The sequence below is a fragment of the Drosophila arizonae genome, chromosome 4 (genome assembly GCF_054131065.1).
Source record: "Drosophila arizonae isolate 15081-1271.41 chromosome 4, UAZ_ARI_1.0, whole genome shotgun sequence".
In the NCBI taxonomy this organism is placed as follows: domain Eukaryota; kingdom Metazoa; phylum Arthropoda; class Insecta; order Diptera; family Drosophilidae; genus Drosophila; species Drosophila arizonae.
In genome coordinates, this window is record NC_142924.1 from 967,074 (window position 1) to 988,178 (window position 21,105).

General features: G+C 43.7%; 2 protein-coding genes across 2 annotated transcripts in view; both read right to left on the reverse strand.

The window, feature by feature from the left end:
* LOC149268944 (mast cell protease 1-like) overlaps nucleotides 1-21,105 on the reverse strand; it is a 63,774-nt gene that overhangs the window by 7,416 nt on the left and 35,253 nt on the right. The gene's annotated exons all lie outside the window — the stretch shown is intronic.
* Nucleotides 1,514-3,070, reverse strand: LOC108612687 (uncharacterized). The gene has a single exon (XM_018005648.2). It carries the CDS (start codon nucleotides 2,449-2,451, stop codon nucleotides 2,266-2,268), a length of 186 nt encoding a protein of 61 aa, XP_017861137.1. The 5' UTR covers nucleotides 2,452-3,070; the 3' UTR covers nucleotides 1,514-2,265.

Consider the following 21,105-nt stretch of genomic DNA (forward strand, 5'->3'; position numbering starts at 1 on the left):
AATTTATTTTAATCTGCGCAAAAAATGTTAATTAAAATGTCACAAGATAATATGCAGTACATGCCTGCCACGCCCACACTGCCACACTTGCAGACGCCCGAGACGCCCCCACCGGGCCGATAATCAAAAACCAATATTGAAGCTGATTTCTAGCCGCCACAACGAGCGCCATCAGCTATTCATGAGCCACGCGGCTGAGAGTCCTGGCCGGTCACGTCCTGCGGCCGCTCGGACCCCAGCCCCACACAAAGTAAAATTTAAATAACATTTCTTTTCCGAATTCCTGCTGCTTTTTTCCGCTCCTCTGGCATGGAGCGGAGCATATTTGAAGTCCATTAACGCGTCCGAGGGGCAGGTCGTGTCATAATCACCTTGTTTGTCGGCCGGAACACCTGAACACCTATCATGGGGAGTGTGGGTGGGGCAGGCATTTTGCCCATCTCCCCTGCGGCAGTCGCAATCGCAGTCGTTACGCCGGATAATCAGCGAGTCGCATGGCCCCGCCCGCTCTCCCGTCAGCCAGCCATCAAATAAACGTAATTCAATGCACAAAATGACAACATTTTCGTTTTTGGACAATTTCGAACACGCCCACCGCACCATGGCCGCCCACCACGTGGAATTTTGGCAGCTGTTGGGGGAGCGCGTTTTTTTTTTTTTTTTTTGGCAGCCAAGGCATTTTTGAGTACGGCGGCTTTGCCTGCCATTTGCATACGGCCAATTGGGCAAAGCTGACAAGAAGTCGTTGCTGCTATTGTTGTTGTTGCTGCTGGCGTCCTTGAATTCAGCCAAGAATCCAATGATTACGAATTATGCTTATGGCCTGGCTCATTACATACTTTAGTCCTTCTAAATTAAGTGTCTATTTGAACAGCAGTAATTTGCTTAGTCATAAGAATTTATCATATGGCATCTGCCACAACCACAGCTACAGCCACAGCCATTGTGAGCCAGCCTTTAAAGCCCTTTTGCATCTAACCCTAATAAACTGGCCATGTATATGGGCTATAAAACGTGCTGGAGTTGCCTAAAAGGAGCTCAGCGAACTGTGATTATGTTTGTGCCTAGCTGATGGATTCTGTTTGATGAGCGCCCCCACACAGTTGCCTTCATATTTATAAACTTTTCAATTCATTATTTATGAATTATGAATATCGTAATATTGGCGGACTTATTGATCTTTTATTATTATATAATTAGCCTTTGATTACTTATTTATATATTGACTGAAATGATTCCTTGAAGTCCTCTTTGGCCAGGCAGACAGAGACTAAGAATAGAAGTTCTAAATGGAGAGCGTAATCGAATATTGAGAGTAAATGAGATGCCTCAATAGGTAATATAAACATAAGAGAGATAATTGGAAGATAATTGTTACCTCAGGCTGCGCATTTTCTATTCTTGATCTATCCTAGTCCAATCCTCTTAGCTGACGTTTCTTACTCCACATCCTCAACTTGATTCCTGTCAACAGGAATGGACCCATCGATAGTCTCGTCTATCTTATTAAGGTTCAACTCTCAAATGGTTTTGTGTTAGTGTTGGAATAGAACTTTATTTATTTGTTGTTTGAATCGTTACAAATATGGCAAATTATCATCAAGACGATGATGATCAATAGAATCAATAACTACAACTAACATTTATCGATAACAAATATTTATCTCGTGCTTGGAAGATAAACTTATGCACTAAAACTTATTGGTGTAACTGTGTGTGTGTGTGTGTATGTGTGTCATTTGCTATATGTATTAACTAGTTAGTATGTTTGATTATACATGGTGAGTTAGTTAAATGGAATCCGTTTGCGCGAAGTGATACTCTGCACCAAAAACAGTTGCTCCATAACAAGTTGGCCACATCGCTCGCTCCATCTCTCTCGCTCCCCTGCGCGCGCTCTCTCTCTCTTTCACCCTTTCTCTCTGTCTATCTCAGTCACACTCGCACTCACCCAGTCAACTGAAAACGTTGCACATACGACCCGTATGCACGCTAGTTGCTATCGTCGCAATCGCACCCCCAATCATCCATTAGAGACGCTGGCAGCTCCTCCGAGGATGCAGCCAAGTGTTATGCAACTACTTAAAGGACTTTATCATTTGATTTTTTGCTAGTTTCTGTTGTTTGATTCTCTTGCTGTTGTTGTTGCTGTCGTTGTTGCATTGCTTGAGCTGTGATTTTTAATGGTGCTGCCTCGCTGCTCCCGCTCGCATCGCATCCTCCGTCCTGTCAGGCTGTCAATGTCAAATGTGTCTCGATTGGGCTTTAGAGCAGGTAACATTTTCGGCGCCAACAGGAGCAGGTGCAGTGCACGTGGCGATAGTAGCGACACAGGCACTTCAGATACTTATAGCCCGCACAGCAGTGGTGCGAGTGCGAATGGGAATGGTAATGGCTGTAGCAGGACGTCGTGTCGTGCAAGCAGTACGAGTAGCAGCCGCAGTCGCACATCTTGCCAGGATCTCAGTGCTCGTCTCTAATTGTCAATTGCAGAGCTTATATTTGAATTTCCTTTTCCTATTCCGCTTCCTCTTCCTCTTCCTCTCTACTTTGCCGTGTGCTCCTTTCCCGATTTCCGATTTCCAGTCCAGTTGTCGTCCTAGCTCGCTGCTGCCTTTGGCTGAACTGATTTCTGGCCATCGCTTCGTCTTTCAACTTGGCTTAGGTTAGTGGCGGCTCTTGTCCTCGACTGTTGCCCCGGCCAACCCAACAGCTGTTTGATCGATGCATTCGTTTTGCGTATTCGTACCACGCCCCAAATATCAGCCAGTAGTTTGTGTCGTTGTTGTTGTTGTTGCTGCTGTTGCTGTTGGCATTATAGAAATCATGTCAATTGATTTTGGGGCCAAACTTCAACTGTGTGGTTTATTTCGCCTTCGCCTGGCACAGCGGCACACTCGAGCTATATGATTAATTCACAATGCTGTCGCCGATTTTTACGACCGGCGCAAAAAAATATTATAATTTGTATCTGCCGACTGGCCAAAAATAGAAGCCGCCGTCGCCATCGCCATCGTCGCCGTCGTCGTCGTCGTCGTCGTCGCTAAGCAAACGCAAATTCATGCCTGACCCACATTCGGTGCACATTTGATTCTATTAGTCACACAGCTGCCGCCAAAAACAGATGAACGTAGGCTATATGTAGCTCACACACACAGAGGACAGACGTGCGGCGCTATAGATGCAGCTGGGATCGTGATGCAATCGCCGATTGGCACACACACACAGAGACAGAGACAGCAATCGATGACACATGCAATGACGCGACATTCGCACGCGCCAGATGCAAGTTCCGAGCCGTTGACGTCATTCATTTGTAAGCAGCAGGTAATACGCTGCGTATACGTCATTTCATAGGCAGCAGCCAGATGCCACTGCAGCACTGCGCCTATTAATAAATGCAACGATCAAGAATGAGATCAGTTTACCCAGCCCTACGGAGTGAGCTCATGGAACCGATCAATGGTCAACGAGCAACGATCAACGCTCAACGATCAACAGCGGATGTTACGCTTATGAAATTGCTAATTGCCACTTTAAATATATAAATATATAAATATATAGAAAGATCTGTGAGAAGCGCAGTGTGCATAACCAAAAACGTTTACCTGCTCTTAGTCAAAGATCTTGCATTGATCTTGGCTGCCAATGAGCTCATAGCTCTTGTTGCTGCATGCTCAATTATATATATATATATTTTTGAGCTGTTAATTGCATTGATCAACAAAACTACAGTATGTCATAATGCCATCATATAGTAAAGATGAACTATTTGCCTCCGATCTGTCATGCAATCAATTGTAAGAGCTGAAAGATTACTGCTGAACTGAGATCAGCTCTGCAAGTTTCTCTTCTGCAGCTAACATAAGTCAGTAACTAAGACCTAATAAGTAGTTATGTAAAATCTAAGATTAATAATCTGATACTGTCATTATGTTCGATGTATTCTTTATAGCTCACAGTGAAAGGGCGAAATCTAAAGCTCCCAATAGTCCAAGTTCGGATCCTAAGTAAAGTTAAATTCAGGCGGAGTTCGCTCACTTTTCGTTTCTTTCCTTTCTCACGATCTCTTGAGAGCCCTTTCAAGTGTTTAACCCAGACTATCACTGATCTTAATTTGATCAATATTTATAAAAATCAAATTAGAGTTTTTTAATTAATTTTTGGGATAGTGCAACATAACCTGTCTCTCTCTCTTTCTCCCCGTCTCACTTTTTCTCATCGGTCCCTCTCCCTCTCTCTGGCTCTGCCAATTACAGCAGGTGTTTGACTGCGGAATCTGCAATCATTTACAATTACAAATTCTTCAGCTTATCTCTTAATGAGGGGGGGGGGGGGGAACTTCTCCTCTTTTTAACGAGTTTTTTATTAAGCTAATTTGCTGGACAGTTGCAGCAGGTGCGTGTTGCTTATCTGCCCGCTGTGGCATTATAGCCGTGTTGCAAACTCATTAAAGTCAACTCCAGCGATTCGAGGACACGTAATGTCAGCTTTAAGGCCATGGACATACAGTTTATAAACACATATATAGAAGTCTTTTTTTTGTTTTTTTGTTTTTGTTTGCCGTTAGGGACATGGGCAGGTCACAGAGTGAAGTGTCCTTGTGCGCTTAAAAGTCTTTCGACACGTATTCGCATTGGCAAAAGTTTGTCAGAGCCCGAGCTAGAGCCCGAACCAAAGCTAAAATGAAGAGTGAACTGTTGAGGTTGAGGTTGAGGTTGAGGTTGGGCTGCAGGTGAAGTGGCAGCCAAAACTGTGGAAGGGGTCGCAGCATGTGGAGTGCAAGTGCATGGCTTTCAGCCGTTTAGTTCAAGTTGTTTCAAGTAACACTTGAAGGACAACGGGGCGACCAAAACGACTCGACCATATGCACTAGAAATTCGGGCTAGCTGAGCTAGCTGGGGGCATACGGACATGGACAGGACGGAAATGCCGGCTGTCAGTATGTGGCAAATAATGGTGTTGCGTGTCGTTTTGGCCACCGCAATGATAACCAACTAAATTTGCAACAAGAGCAACAATAACGGCACAGAGAGGAAAGCAGAGGAAAAAAAAACACGGCAAGAGGAATGAAAAACAACACGAAGCAGAAGGAGAAATAGTAGCAGAAGCAGTGGAAAGAAACTCCCTCCATGCGGACATTGCGACGTTCTCGACTGCGAGTTTGCGAGTTTGCGACCTCGTGAAAAGCGTAACTGACACTTAAATTAAATTTGTTTTCATTTTGGCCCGACAGAAAGTCAACGCGACACATTTTGGGTTTGGGGGCCAAGAAATCAGCGCAAAACACAAAACACAAAACACAAAAACCGAAAATGCATTTCGCAATAAAATAAATTAAAACGAAAGCCAAGCAAATTTTCTGCACTGAAAGTTGCCCAAAACTCAACGGGGCGTACGATGGGAACTGCCAAACATGCCGGCGAGAGGGGCGCTGCTGCGAGTGGCTCGCGGCGACGAGGAAGAGGGGTGTGGGTGGAGGGCGGAGGGAAGGGGGGCGTAGCCCACTGATGACTTGGTTTAGCCCCAAACAGCCAAAGTGAAAAGACTAACCGAAACAGCTTGTGACGCCGTGTGCTGTTTGCAGTTTGTTGTGAATGCGAACGCAGACGCCCCCTGGCGGACAGAATTGTCGACACACACACACACACACATACACTCAGTTTTGGTTTGGTTTTCGATAATACCATGCCTAGAGCGACATTTGTTGAATTCACAGATGCTTCGGGGACTCGCAGAGCATTTGTAGCTTTAATTTGATTAGCACTCGATATGCAGTTAGTTTGAGCTGAGGGAAATTGAAGCAGCTCGCATTCAAGCTCAAATAAATTGATGCATTTACCGATTAAAGCCATGTTGTATCTATATAGAAAAGTGCAGTTTAGGGGATTTGTTCACCATGGGACGAGTTCAATCAATTGCTAAGCTCAAAAAGAACTCAGAAGTTGAGTTTTACTGCCGATAACTTTTACTCAGCTATTACCAGCTATACAGAAGTTAAGTTAAAGAAATTATCGATAGATACTATGAAGGAGTGAGGGAAAAGATCTTTAATACAAATTCAGAAATTCAGATAGCAACTAAGAGCTGCGGGATTTAAATTTTAGAATTTCAGCTTAAATCCTCGTAAAATTCAACAGCTGAGATAATCGATAAGTTATTGATAGGCATATTACCGAAAATGGTTATACTTTGCCATACTTCACTGTTATTTGAAAATGTTTGTGGTAGAGGAAAACTGTTGTTCTTTGTCGAGCTACGGTCCAGAAATATGTATGGATGCTGCAATTACTGTTGCTGCTTGGCTTGGGGATGCACCACTCAAAAAGCTTCAAAACGTCAACAAAGCTGTCGGCCAACGGAGTCAGAAGCCAACTACAGCCGTAGCATCACAGAGCATTTACCCACTGCCTTCGCTCTCTCCCTCTCCGCTCCCTTACTCCACCATGGTCTGCTCGTGTCCATGTCCATCCGTGTTCCGTTGGCATATTGTGTTCATGCCAAAGCGATTGCCTGCCGCATTTAGCTGTGGATTGGTTAGGTTGGGTTGGGTTGGGTTGTGTCGGGTTTGGGTTGGTCGGGGGGCTATGGTGGTGTTGCCATGGACATGTTGGATTTTCCATCGTTTGTTTCGCACAAAATTCCTGCTTCCTCTCGCATTTATTGTCGGTTGATGTGTTTTTATTTTGCGAGTTTTTGATGTGTACGTAGCGATGGAATGCCACTGGTGGAGGGGGCAGGGCTAGGTGTCAGGAAAGCAACCAAAGCCGCAGCCAAACAAACACATTTCAATCAAAACGCTTGACGGGTTGACGGAGGGAAGCAGCAGCAAGTGCAACAGCAGCAGCCACGTGGGTGGCCACGTTTTCCCCACCGACCACCGACCACGACAAAGTTCAGGTGGGGAGCGGAGCGAGGGCGCGGACTAGGGACTACGGAATACGGCCACTGTGAACTGGAAACTGTAAACTGCGAGTCTGGGCATCCGTCCACCTATTTGCACTGCAATGCGGTCCGCTTAAGGCATTGCACTCTGATTCCAAACAACGCAAGACGGACATAGAAAATATAAACATATTCTATATATAGCATATACGTTCTTCAGCCCTTGCAGGTATTCCAGATGATGAAACTATCCATTTTTACATGGCTAATTTTATATTACAGAAATATACTAATATGCTCTCTGTTAATCTGAGAGCTATGAGTAAGCATTCGAGATTCGTTATAGATCGATAGTGATCGATTGTAAGAAAAAGGTATCGATTTTATAAGTTACTAAAGCTGACAGTCTATATGACAGAGAAAGAGAGAGAGAGAGAGAGGGGTGGAGTTGCTTATTGATGCTGCGTGCATATATATGGCCGTCAGAGCAGATTTTCTTGTACATCAATAATTAAGTTGCGATAGAACCAATGTGCGTTGGCTGTAACTGTTGCTGCTGCAGCTGTTGCTGTTGCTCTCGTTGTTGTTGTTGTTGTTAATGTTAACCATGGTCATTGCCACAACTACCGCAAAATGGCACTTGGTTGGTTTTTGACACAAGTTGACGCGCATGCAGCGAGAGCTGCGACTGGCATTGTCAGTGTGTGGCACATGCCGCATGCCGCATGCCACATGCCACATGCCACATGCCGGCACAAAATGTCGTGTGCATTAGGTGTGGAGTCTGAGCTAAAGCTACAGTTTCAGCTGCTGTCCACGCGCCATTGCCCAACTGATTCTGGCCAAGCAAAATGAAGACATGAGCTCGCCAAATACCGAATAGCAAATAGCAAATGTTGCACGTTGCACGTCGCACCTATCCTTGCTTGCTGCCCCTAGCGGAGTTGGCAACTTTTGTCCTCAATGACACTCAGAGCAGAAAGCAAGATAAATGCATAGAAGGACTGACATCTGAAGTGGACACAAAGCGGTCGAAACTATTTGAAACAATCACGATTCACCAGAGAATTATAGAGAGAGAGAGAGACAGGAAGAGAGAGGGAGAGAGACGCAGAGCAAGCCAGGTTCTATTTGTTTGTCATGCTAAAACCCTTTGATTAGACAGAACCAGAACCAGAAATGTGAAAAAGCATCGAATCACTCGTCTTTCAACTGGGAGACCTTAATTCAACGGTGCATCGCGCTCTCTTCTGTGGCAAATCCGTTTAGTCTTGCCGAAAGCTGAAGAGGTTCGTGACCCCAAGCAGTTGCCTCTCCGGCATCTGGTCACGCCATGTCAACAGCTCGTGAGGATTACTGCACAAAACAACATTATTATAGCAGAAGGGAAGCAGGAAGTTCGCTTGGTATTGGGCGAGAGGAATTCTTATTAAATTTAAATACAAATATTTCGCATAGCTGAGCAAGAAGTGTCTCTCTCTCTCTCTCTCACACTCTCTCAGTCTCTATAATTGCTGCATGTGGCACGCAAGACGTCATTAAAAGTGAGCGGAGCTGGAGCTCTTTTGGCATCTCCATGTTTCAGTTCCAGTCACTCAACGATTGATGCAGCAGGCCATAAAGAACCAAAGAACGGAGCACAAAGACCTGCAGCTCAGCACAGAATGACAACAATTTCGCACACACAAAAAGCCAAACGAGACACGCAGTCGCATGCAGCATGTGGAGCACAGTGGTAGGGGAGAGGAGGGGCGGCAGGAGGAGCCCATGCCCCAACTGAGATGTGAGAGTAAACAAAATGAAATTCCGCACTGCAGTCGCACACTCTCTTTGACTGCTTCAGTTAGGAGCCCAATGCGCAGATCGAAGACGAAGATATCCAAAACAACCTGCCAAGCTGAGCTGCTCTCTCTCTCTCTCTCTCTCTCTCTCAGTGCCTCTGAAGAGCTGACAGTTCGGCATTCACTAGTGCCATTGGCACTGGTTCTGTCTGGCCTGCAACTCCGACTCCTACCTCCGACTCCTACTGCAGCTGCAGCTTGGAGCTGAGAGGCGATTCTTCCACTTCGTTTACAACTTCGACTTCGACTGCATTCCTTCATATTTTGCAACGCTAAAAAATGCGAATGAGCGGGCGGGCGACTGTTGTTGTTGTTATTGCTGCTGTTGTTGTCTCTGATGATTCTTGGAATTGCGTTTTAGTACCGCAAGTTGAAAGCCTATTGCTGGAATACGAGCATTGGGTCTCTGGTATTTGGGTTGGCATTGCGCGTGCGCAAATTTGTGAGCAAAATATGGCATTGCACAATGGACTTCGACTTGGACGTGGACGTGGACGTGGACGTTGACGTGGTCTTGGACTTGGACTTGGTCGTGGACTTGCACTTCGATTCGGTACCAAATCTGGGCACGTCAAGGTGATGGCTCTGGTATTTATAGCCTAAGCTCGTATAGAATATATCCCCTAGCCTTTGGTAAACGTGGGAAACACACAGCTTTGGGTGGTCAACCTGAGTTTCGACTGAATTGTGAGGCTTGTGCTTAATGAGAGAGCTGCTGCTAGCTTGACATGAGTAATTGTAATTGATTGGCTGTTAAGTAAGTAGCTCGCTTGCAAAACCTTAAAGGAGAACACAGTTCCTGCTATAACTCATAAGCAAGATGTTGGCTGGAATAGATCTCAAGATTTTGAGCGATCAACATTCCAGCAAAATATTACTCAAATTTTTTTGTTGTATTATAAGTCTTTTCTAAGACGACTCTGATTAACATTGTCTTAGTTGTCTTAACCCAACAACTCAGTTGAAGAACTGTTGTAATCGTCGAGTAGGGGGTTTTTTCCACTCACACAAGTGGGTTAATATGATGTGATTATGTCACTAGCTGTGCAATCCAATTAAATCGATAATCAGTCGACTGGTGTCGACTTCGACTTTACCTTATGCCAGACGCGCCAGCTATGGCTCTGCTGTGGCATTATCACTGCTCAGTCTCAATGCTCAAATGCTCGCCACATATGTATGTATGTATGTGTGTACGTGTGGGTATATACAACTCAACACGCAGTTGGCTGCTGATTGACCCCGCGTGGAGTCAGGCTGCAGCCACTTGTTGAATTGTTTGCGTCTCTTTGCCTTCCGTCTTTCGGGGGCCGGCAGCCCTTCGAGTTTTGTTTACAAATTGAAATGGAAACTTTTTGAAATCTTTCCATGCAACGAGAAATATTCCAGAAATCGTTTCATTCATGCGAAATGAATAGCACAAACACCCACACACACACACACACACACACACCTACGACTGCACTTCGGCTGCTGAAAGTTGACCAAGCGCTGCTGAGGCAATGGCCTAAGCAAATTGTTACACTCGAAGGAAAACTACTCAAGAAAGCAAATAAACAACAAATAAATAGAAATAAATAAAACACAAAATAAATGATCGAGTGCACAAAAACGTGCCAACTGGGTAAATTTCCATTAGAGCTGGGAATTTTGTTACCTCGTCTTTATTTTTTGTCACTGTTGCTCTGGTTCTGCTTGCTGTTGCTGTTGTTGTTGTTGCTGTTGTTGTTGTGTTTGCAATGCTCATTAGTGTGAGCTTGTTTATGTGGCTTTCAAATAAGTACATATCAAATGAATTTCGGTTTTTAAGCTATCTCCTAAACAATACCCAATTGACGTCATGTGTGAGCGAGAGAGCACGAATCGCACGCTCGTAAAATGACCAAAAATATGCGCCGGTCATTTGTATCTGATGGATGCATGCATTGACATTCGCCACGGCTGTTAAGCAACTTTCATATAAATCATAATGAATAACCCACAAAAAAAGAAGAAAAATATTAAAATTAAAGGCGGATAAGTCGGTTTGCCAACATATCGAATACCCTGTTGTTCAGGAGAAGCTGAGAGTTAGACTAAATGTGCAATAAAGGAAATTCATATATTGAGAAACTGACAAGATATTGAAATATTAAAATATGAATTAATGATTTCATATTTTTATTTTTTTAAACAATATTTAATTGATAATAATATGATAATAATATGCATTCGATGATATGCAGGGCATATTTTATTTGTTTCAGAGTATTTAAAAGACTTGTTTTTTTTCGCATACTTAAAAAAAAATATTTTTAATTTAAAATTATTTGTTTATATGAATTGTTGAATTTTTAAGTTTTACGAAATTTTTTAGGGTATTTAGCATACAAAAATAAGAGAATATTTACAAAAATTGTTGTTTGTTTAATTTTTAGTATTTTTATTTTTTGTGAATTTGCGGATTTGCGAATTCATTCACCTTTTAATCAGGCAACTGGTTTGCAGTTGTTGTTGTTATGTTGTTTTTGTGTGTTGTCCGAAACAAAAACAAAAAAGTAAAACAAACAAAAACAAAATACAACGAATTTCCCTTTTTGTATGCGCCACGAAGTTCGTGATTTTCGAAGCGAAGCCGCGCCAAGCGAACGATAAGTGGCCAACAACGTGAGATAAATACACAAAAATATTTAGATGCGATTAACCAGAGAACAACAACAACAACAACAACAGCAGCAGCAGCAGCAACTTAAAGGAGCTACAAATACGATGACTAATCATAATTGAGTCGCTGTTTGGGAGCGCGCAACCCAGCAGATCTCGGCACAAGTCAAAGACCTCAGAGCCAGCGATCAATCGATCGACCGATCGACCGATCGCCCCACAGATTACGCATATAGCTCGGATATTGAGTATCTAAATGATACCGAGTATCTATCAGATACCCTTCGAATGCACTGCAAATACAGTGCTCGGAGAGGACTACTCCCCCCAGCGAATTATAATTGGGCTCGTAATGAAGTTTACAAATCCCCCAAGCCGTTTGCTGTTTGTCATTGTTGTTGCTATTGTTGTCGCTGTGTTTATTGTTGTTTTCGCACGAGCATTTCATGAATGAAGCGGCCGCAATTGTTGTCGATAATATTGAGCTCCATTGCGGACATCGTTGTAGTTGTTGTAGTTGTAGTTGTTGTTGACGCGTTCATTCGTCGGCTGTTTGCACTTCACACCAATCGGCTGGGCCGACTCCACCGTCCATCCGTCCGGGTGCCTCCGAGCCCTGCGTGGGCATTCACATTTGTTTTGTCTCACTGTTGTTGCTGTCGCTTTGCATTTGTTGTTCGACTGTTGGTTGCTGCGTTCACTGTACGTGTTTTGAATGAACATTTCATTTCTCAGTGGCCCTCGGCTTGCTGTTTTATTCTCGCAAAATTATCTCTGACTAAAAATCTACAAAATTCATGAATGAGACAGAACACGCACGCAACAGAGACAGCAGCAGCAGCAGCAGCAGCAGCAGCAGCAGCAGCAGCGAAAGCAAAAGCCCCCGAAGCCAAAAATGTCAATACAAACAATAAAAATTCGAATGGATGTGGATAATACGATCTTGTGTGCCAAACTGTGATACGGATTTTAAGCTAAGCATACAACACTCTTAAGTCTAGGTCTTTAAATGTTTTTTCCTTTTTTTTTTTTTGTTTTGTGTATTTTGCTGAGATTGTGGGAAAAAGTAAGCTTTGCTTAAATCAGAGAATTTCTGGGAAAGAATATGTTAATTTATAAAAGTCGACAAGCTGCTTTTAAAACCGTAAAAAATGATATGCAAAAATTTGTAGAAAGTGAGAATGGGAACTTAATTATCTATTTATTATTTATTTGCTGACTCTTTGACTCTATGCGAACTTTTCATAAGGCATTTAAATAACAAAATGAATGATATTTAGAGAATTTCATTTGTGACTGATTCCGATTGATGTGGAATTAATACCAATACAATAAACATTCCTCACATTTCAATGCCGATCCTTGACCTCACTACAATCGAATTTTCTTGAACATCTCATTTCCATGAAAACTGCGACCACATTTCCTCCGCATTTTCAAGTTGTTCAACTCGCGGCTGGCGACTGGCGCTTTCAACAAATTCGAGGTAGCTGAAATTCATATGCTAGTTGCCCTAGTTGTGTAAGCCAAAGGTATTTGGCTGGCTTTCCCAAGCCGTGTTGGCTACCGTATTACGCTCGCAGAGTCCATTAGCTGGCAGCCACCTAGTTAGCAACCTGATGCTAGGCAGACCCTTCCGAGGCGAACATGGTCGTGGTCTTGCTGTCTTGCTGTCTTGCGGTCGCGCGATATCTCGAGTACGTTGTCTACGATCTTGGCCATTTAAAAGCATGTCCAACATGGGCCACTTAATTTCTCTAAAATGTCATATTTAATTTCGCATTTAGACGTCTTCATTGCCGCATTTGAGGCTTCTAACGTGTTCGACTGGGGCCAGCCTGAATGGTTGGCTAACTCTGGCGTCTGGTTCACTGACTACCTGCATAGATATCATACCTTGGACTTGTCTCTGTGTTGCTTCTGCTGTGAGTGAGTGTGTGTACATGTGTGTGTGTGTGTTTTTTTTTATACTCATTCACGAAAGTGAATCAGTATATTGGTTTTGTGCAATGTCCGTCTTGCTGTCCGTCCGTCTGTCCGTCTGTCCGTCTGTCCGTCCGTCCGTCTGTCCGTCTGTCCGTCTGTCCGTATGAACGCAATCTATTTCGGCGCTATTGAAGCTAGAGACTTGAAATTTGGAACACATACTCGTGTATATCTCCGATTTATAAAGTGTTAAAATTTTCCCGATCCGCCCACTAGGGGCGTGGCAAATCGGAAAATGCATTTTCCGATATACCAGAAATCATGTTTGTTGAAGAGCTAGAAAGCTGAAACTTGGTATGTAGGTCCGCGTTGACCACCCAAGATCACGAGCTATGGCGGATATATCTACGCCCATTGGGGGCGTGGCAAATCGGATAAAACTGTATCTCCTAAAGTTGTAAACCTAGAATGCTGAAATTTTGCACGTCAGCTAATGGTATGATTCTATAAAGTCTGAAGATAAATTATAAGTCTACGCCCGTTGGGGGCGTGGCAAATCGGACCTGAAGATATAGTGATTTTTTAAATTCTCCTATATTTTGGACACTATTGATGGCAGAGACCTCAAATTTTGTATATATACTCGGACTGATCACCCAAGACCAAAAAGTTTTGTCAGATATATGTCCGCCCACAGGGGGCGTGGCAAACCGCAAAAGTTTATATCTCCTAAAGTATAATAGCTAGAAGCTTCAAATTTGGATAGTTGAGTTACTGGTAGCCTCCTCTATCGATTCCCCAAAAATAATTTTTACGCCTCTTTAGGGGCGTGGCATATCGAAAAATACCCTGTAATTTTCACATTTTTTTAGGGTAAGCATTCAAACTTTGCAGTTAGGGTAACGTTATCTCTTTCTAAAAACTGACCAAAAATGAGGTCTCTACGCCCAGTTGGGGCGTGGCAAATCGGAAAAACCTGTATATTCTACAGTATTAGAACGAAACTTAACTACTAAATTGTTGATGGGATGTGAATGAGTATTCCGCAGTCGGTAACGCCCGACTGCAACGTTCTTACTTGTTTTTTTTGCTGTTTCAGCGATTTCCGGTTTGGTTTCATTGTAAAAATTTTGTACGTTTTGGTATTTTCGGTTCACACGTGCGCGGGTAATAAACTTCAAATGACCGAAACTGAAACTGGCGCTCAGCGCTTTAAGTGGCCCGTGTGCGTGGTTCGAGGCACATACAAGAAACACCGAGCCACCAGCCCCCACCCCGCCCCCAAAGAGCCGAGACCCCTGTACCCAAAGCCGGAGCAGAGCCACAGGCGAAGACAGACGCGACCATTGCTGAAATCAAGTCAAGTACTGAAAGCAAACACTTTTGCAACACACTTCACGCAGAAGCAGATGAGAGAGTGCGCTGTATTGAGATACCCTGTAATCGACGTATGCGTGTTGTAGAGGCAGCTGATGGGTTTTAGATGATATTACGGAATAGATATTGAGAGCATGGCTCCTCTGAGAAATAAGATTTATCGACCTATAGAGAGAGAGAGAGAGAGAGAGAGAGTGAGAGAGAGAGAGAGATGTACTACATGCATATATTTTGCATATCCATATAATATATTAATTGGACTACTATATTTCTCTATATTTATATACTATTTCTCTTCCATGTGTTACACTCAATTGCCGCAAGCCGATCTACCCTATTCGCAGCTCCCTTCTGCCTAACTTAAGTACACACAGAAAAATGTTAAGACCCGTCGATTAGCCATCTCGCTCGCACCCGCTTGGTGGCAGCTCATTATCAAGTTTAGCTTTTTAATGTATCTTCTGTGTTTATCATTGTCGAATTTTTTAATTAAATTATGTTGAAGCCAGGGCAGGCCAAGACGAGACAAGACACTGCACACGTGTAGCTCCGCCAGCTAGCAGCTACTGTTTTAACAGCTCGTTGTGGTCGCAAGTTCAATGTCTCTGGCCACAATTGCTGGCAATTGCCTAGGCACCATACGAATGCCCATTTTATTGGGCCTCAAAATTGGCCTTTAAGGGGGCGAATGCTCGCTGAAGGCTAAGGCCTAAAACGATGCCAAGGTAACAAGCTGCCTGGCTGCCAGACAGGAGGCAGAAGGCAGGACGACTGTCTGACCCAATAAACCCTTGCCAGCGACTTTATTACCCAACCCGGCCAGGTCGGAAAATTAGCTGGAAGTGCTAATTAAAATTGTGCATGAGACCCTTTGCCTCCACTGCCCCCGCCCCTGCCCCTGCCCCTGCCACTGCCGCTGCCACGGCCATTTCATCTCACCCTCGCCCCGTGCAAATAAGCAATTTTAAGGTATTGAATTACATTTTACATGCCACTTGTGTGTATTTTGTGCTGCGCTCCTCCGGTCCTGAGTCCTGGGGTCCTGGGTGCCTGGCTTAGTGCATAAGCAGGCCGCCGAGCAACATCAACATTTAATTTATTAATAACCCTTCTGCGGGCCCAATCCATTTGCACAATATGTTCGCTCGCCTGCCAGGGGGAGGGCAGGGCGTACTCGGCAGAGCGTACTCTCTATTGGCCATTCAAATGGTAACGTAAGCGTTTTGTCGCCAACTGTCATTAAAGCAGTCTGTGGCTAATTCAGGATACACACACACACATACACACCCGCACACAGGCTTAAGTGTCAATGCTAATGTTAATGGCTAACGTTCATATCCTGTCAAAGTTTACACTAGAGTGGGCGGGCAGCTAAGCTGGGCTGAAGCACAATGGTATGCTTATTATTATAATTCCTCATTGTTTACCGTTTTGTTATGATTAGACATTATAATTCTAAAGTGAATTGAAAGTGGATAGAAATCAGTTACCAGTTATTAATTATTATAAATGAGTAGCTAAACTGAATTACTAGTTCTCTGTACTTGCATCTTGTGAAGATGGCTTGAGTGTACTTCAACATGAATCTCTTTAACCTAAAGATCTTAGAGGCCTGCTATATCTAACTGCATTTCAGTACAGACTTATAGCCTTCTTTGCATCATCACTACCTATATTTCAGAGCGTCTTTTGTCTTGCAATATACCACCTAAATTTCCTGCCCTTTTCACACTGCTTGCCTCACTGTGCCACTCGCATGGTACAGCTCTTCGTTGCTAATAGACTTCACAAATGATTTGCTTACAAGTTGTTGCCTACCCCAGTCCTTCTCCCTCTCCCCCTCTCCCACCCTCCCACTCTCATATATATATATATATATATATATATATATATATATATATTTCAGAAAATGTTGGTGCCAGCATGTGCGACGCTAGAGCCCCCATGTGCTGATATCCTGTTTCCGCATTTTATGGCACCCAGCGCTGCCTCAAGCCCCACGAGGCTTATTGCAGTTGCTGCTGCTCTGGCGCCTGCTCGTGTTCCGTTTGTTCGGGCTCATTTCCGTTCAATAGAGTTGAGTCAACAAGCTAATTTCACGTTAATTTTAAGTGCTGCTGCCCGCCGAAGGTCCGAGCTAAACGATTTTTTTATTTTCGGGCAGCTTTAGCTCTAGGCTGGCCTAATGAATATGCCTGTTCGTCGGAGGAGCCTGATTCTGGTGCGGGAGCTGGAGCGGGAGCCGGTCAAAGTCTCACAGGACGGACGCGCTTCCGAGTCACTCGGAAGTAAATTTTTATGCACAAGTTTTTGTTGGTAGCGCGTAAAATTTGATGGCCTACTAAAATTTCTATAAAAGAGTGGGCATACAATTTTGGCCTGCTCTTTAGCTGGGGTGGGCTGACTCTATAGCGACATATTAAAACTTTATATGCATTATAAAATTGGGTTTTATGTCACTCTCCAAGCTGCCATTAGCTCTGGGTTTGGGTTTTGGTTTGGGGTTCGGTTTGGGGTTGCCCTGTTGCTGCTGCCTTCGGCTTAGAGACAGCAAACAAATAAAGCCAACATAAAATTTTGATAGTCAATTGCGTGCAAAAGAAGTTCGAATGCCGCTGTCGTATGTCCCATTGTTTCCGACTGCAGAACAGCCACAACAACAAAATGTATATGCAAAGCAAAAAAACTTATCCATAAAGCTCAACATGCTTCAAATGCCGTGTAATGCACGGCATATCATCGTAAAAGAAACAACAACAAAATACAGAGAAACCCTCCTCCGACTCGGAGTGAAATGAATATTTGCTCGGAAAGTGCCCCAAATTACAATGTGAAGCGAAGCAGCTCGTTCGTTGAGAGCGGTTCCGAGGGCTTAGCTGTAAAATGGAACATTTTAACCATTTTAACATTCTTTATGGTTTCTTTTTTTTTTTTTTTTTTTTTTTTTTTTGTGTGTTTTCTCTCTCTTTATTTTTACATATTTATTGGATACGCATCATTTGGCATAATTCCCAGGGTTGATTTTGTACGGCATGTAGGGCTTTTACTGCAACTGAATTTAATTGGATATGTAAGTTAGACAAGCGATGGAGAATTGAGAGACGGGGCAAGGGTTTGGCTAAGTGGAATAGTCTGTCACATCTTTATGGTGTTTTATTTTTCACAGAACATCAGAAACTTTTCTCAGCTGGGATGTTTTATAACCGAAAGTAGTTGTATAAGTATTATATGCGAAATATTAAGAGACTTTTGAGAATCGCATAGAAGAGCAATCCTTTGTCTCACACAAGTTGGACTATATTGACTCAATAAAATTATGAAAATTACATGGAAAGCCTTTATCTCTAAGTTTTCTGCTTCCTCCCTTCAATTACATAATTGTAGCCCTAGTTTTATGCCTGTAGCTCCTAGAAAAACGCCCATTTTCACTGTAATCCATATCGTATGGAAAGATCTAAAATTCCAAAACGAATATTTTTAGAGTGCAGAGCTAGGTTCCAGCTTTATGGTTTTATGGCTCATGCAGCAAATGGACGAGAGTCAATTAAAACGTTGCCACAGCTCAATTTCGGCAGTCGTAAAACGGCACCCCACAACGAGCTGTGCCGCGATGTCCACTCTTAGTAATCGGCAGCTGGCAAAGATCAGCGCTGAGCTCAGAGTTTTGCCAGCATTTTGTCGAGTTTTATGGCCTCGACTACCTCCGGAGGTGCAGGAGCAGCGAGTTGTAAATGTCATAAGTAGGCATTTTCCAATTGGCCAGACAAAATAACGGCAATAAAAGCAAAACTGTGCCACACAAACTGGGCCCAATCGCTGGCCTCATCTCTTGACCATTTGCCTGGTGTGAGTGTGTGTGTGTGTGTGTGTGCCTCTTTGTATAAATTGTTCTTTTTGTAATTTTTAATGCTTTTACGAGTATATAAAATTATTATCATATTTGGTCTGGCTGGCTGGCTTTGCTGGCTTGGCTTTGGTCCTGCTCATGGCCCTGGCATATAACTCATGCGACAGTCAGATCCGAGCGCTAAGATAGGCGCCAGTCGAGCATGTGCGCAGCCAGCTTCGAGAGGCGGCACTTGAGCAGCAGCAGCAGCAGCCATTGCCGCATTCAAGCCAAATGACATTCTTTTTGACTTATGAGGCGGCATTTGCTGCATTGCCGTTGCTGATTGAGTGTCGAGAGATGTGGCAGAGTGCAGAGCTCTCGGCCATTATGCTGGACCGCCTGCCAACAAGGCCATCAAATTTGATTGCCACAGCCTATAGCTGGGCTAGAAGGCAGCCACGCCAGCTACGACAGATACGAACGCTGGCCGTTGGCCGTTGACTGTTGGCAGGTGGCCGCGAACCCTCGCGCGTTGCCATAATAAACCAATAAAAGCGGCCACTTGCAGTTCCAATCAAGTGACTTTTATTGGGTACCCAGAATAAATTGCCATGGCCCATGGCATGTAACCAAAAATAAAGTCAAGTGCCGCACTTGCCCAGGTAACAGCAATAACAAATGGCAGTAGACACTGTCCTGCACTGAGCTCGAATACCAAATGCTCTTCGTTGAGTAGACATTCAAGTATGGCAAATGTTAGAGTTACAGCAGTAGTAGGATATATCTCTGATAAGCAATTCATAAGATAATTGATAGAGCTCCTTATAGTATTTATAATAAGGAAGTAAATTGGCAAGTCTCTCCCTTTCATAGGCTGCCCAACTGATGCTAAGCTCATGTACCTCGCTTGCTTTATAGAGTATGCACCGCCAACAATAATAAACATGTAATGAGCCGCTTTCTTCACCGGGTCGGCAAATGCATGGTAATAGATTTCGATTGCATGCCGCGTGCCTCAAACTCAGCCGCAGCCGCAGCTACAGTCGCTCTCTAATAGAAAGAGGGAGAGCCACCAGCCTCAAGCCACTAGCTGGGCTGCCGTTGACTTGGAGTCCAATTCCGATGACGCCGACGCCGACGCCGACTTCGACTTGCGACTTTGTCCGGCGATGGACGCGCGATTGCTTTAGTCATGGTCTGCGGGCCATGTGCGATAATTATGGTAATATTTGCATTTGCGTGTGGCTCCGCTAAACAGTTGAGTGAGTCGGCGGGCGCCAGCGACTGACCAACTGACTAACAGTTGCACACAGCTGCTGCAGTCTGCCATTGAGCTGTGCTTCCTCATTGCAGACATGCAGCTGGAGTTGGAGTTGGAGTTGGAGTCGAAGTTGCAGTTGGAGTTGGGGTTCGCCTCCCTCTACTGTGCTTTTCTTTAATGGCATTTTAAACAGTTGATGCTGCCCACTGTGCGGCCACGCCCACCTCAAACAGCTCGTCGCCGTCGCCGTCGTTGTCGTTGTCGTTGTCTCGCTTTCAATTAGGTCTCCGCCTTCAAATTCCAATTTCAATTCATAATTTCGAAATGAAATGCGATTTGAGTTGTCTTTTAGTTTTTATGCCGCATTTTATTGCCCATTAAAGTAAATTACAGCTAACGGATTGCGACAAAGTGGGCGTGGCCAGACCGCTTCTTCTTGTCTTTTAGATTGTTTCAATTTTGCGTACAATGCGTCTTTTATGAATGACTGCGGCCGAACGAACTTCAATTTATGCTCGGCCATAAAACACAACAAGCTGCCCCAAAAACCAAAAGCAAAAAAAAAAAAAATACTAAAAACACATTTTGAAGGCTACAAATTAATTAGAGTGCTTTATCAAGTTTAATTAATATCTTTTTTTTTTTGTTTTATTTTTTTATTTTTTATGTCCGACTACTGACGTCAGATGGCAAAGATCCCATGTCAAATGTCATTTGGCAGCACTGTAAGTGCCTTCAATTTAATGAGAGCTACTTAATTACAAGCTGCGCATAGTCCACAGTTGATAAAGAGCAAACCTTATATAAATACTAAACTAGACAAATGAAATTTTAATTATAACCTGAAGAGAAACTAGGCCTTTCAGCCAAGAGTAAACATGTCAACCAGACCATAGTTTGCAATGCGAACAAAGTTAGACCAAATGATTACAGTTAAACTGATGCTCATTGAAACTCGGCTCCTCTTCGATTTACGATTTAGGCTGCAGTTTTCTTCAATCTATGTATCTATCTAAAAGCTAAAGGCTTAGCTTAAGTTAGCGCAGCTCTCTCTGATTAAAGAGCCCAATTAGAGACGAGCAACTCAATTAATTTGCTCTGCCCGTTGACCAAAACACAGTCAAATAAGATGCAGTCGCAGTTATCGATGAAGCTGGAGACGATAAACAGTTGCGTTTGCCCCAAGGATATTAAGCGAAACTCGCAGGGGTATGCTTAAAAGGGCAATCACCCGCAGTCAGCCGACAGAGAGAGAGAGAGAGAGACAGACGAAGAAGAAGAAGCTAACAACGAAGAAGAAGAAGAAGACGATCCCTGATGGCGATGTGTGTTACATACTACAC

Coding starts and splice junctions, on each gene's coding strand:
- LOC108612687 (XM_018005648.2), bottom strand. CDS start 2,451: ATGTGCGACTGCGGCTGCTACTCGTACTGCTTGCACGACACGACGTCC.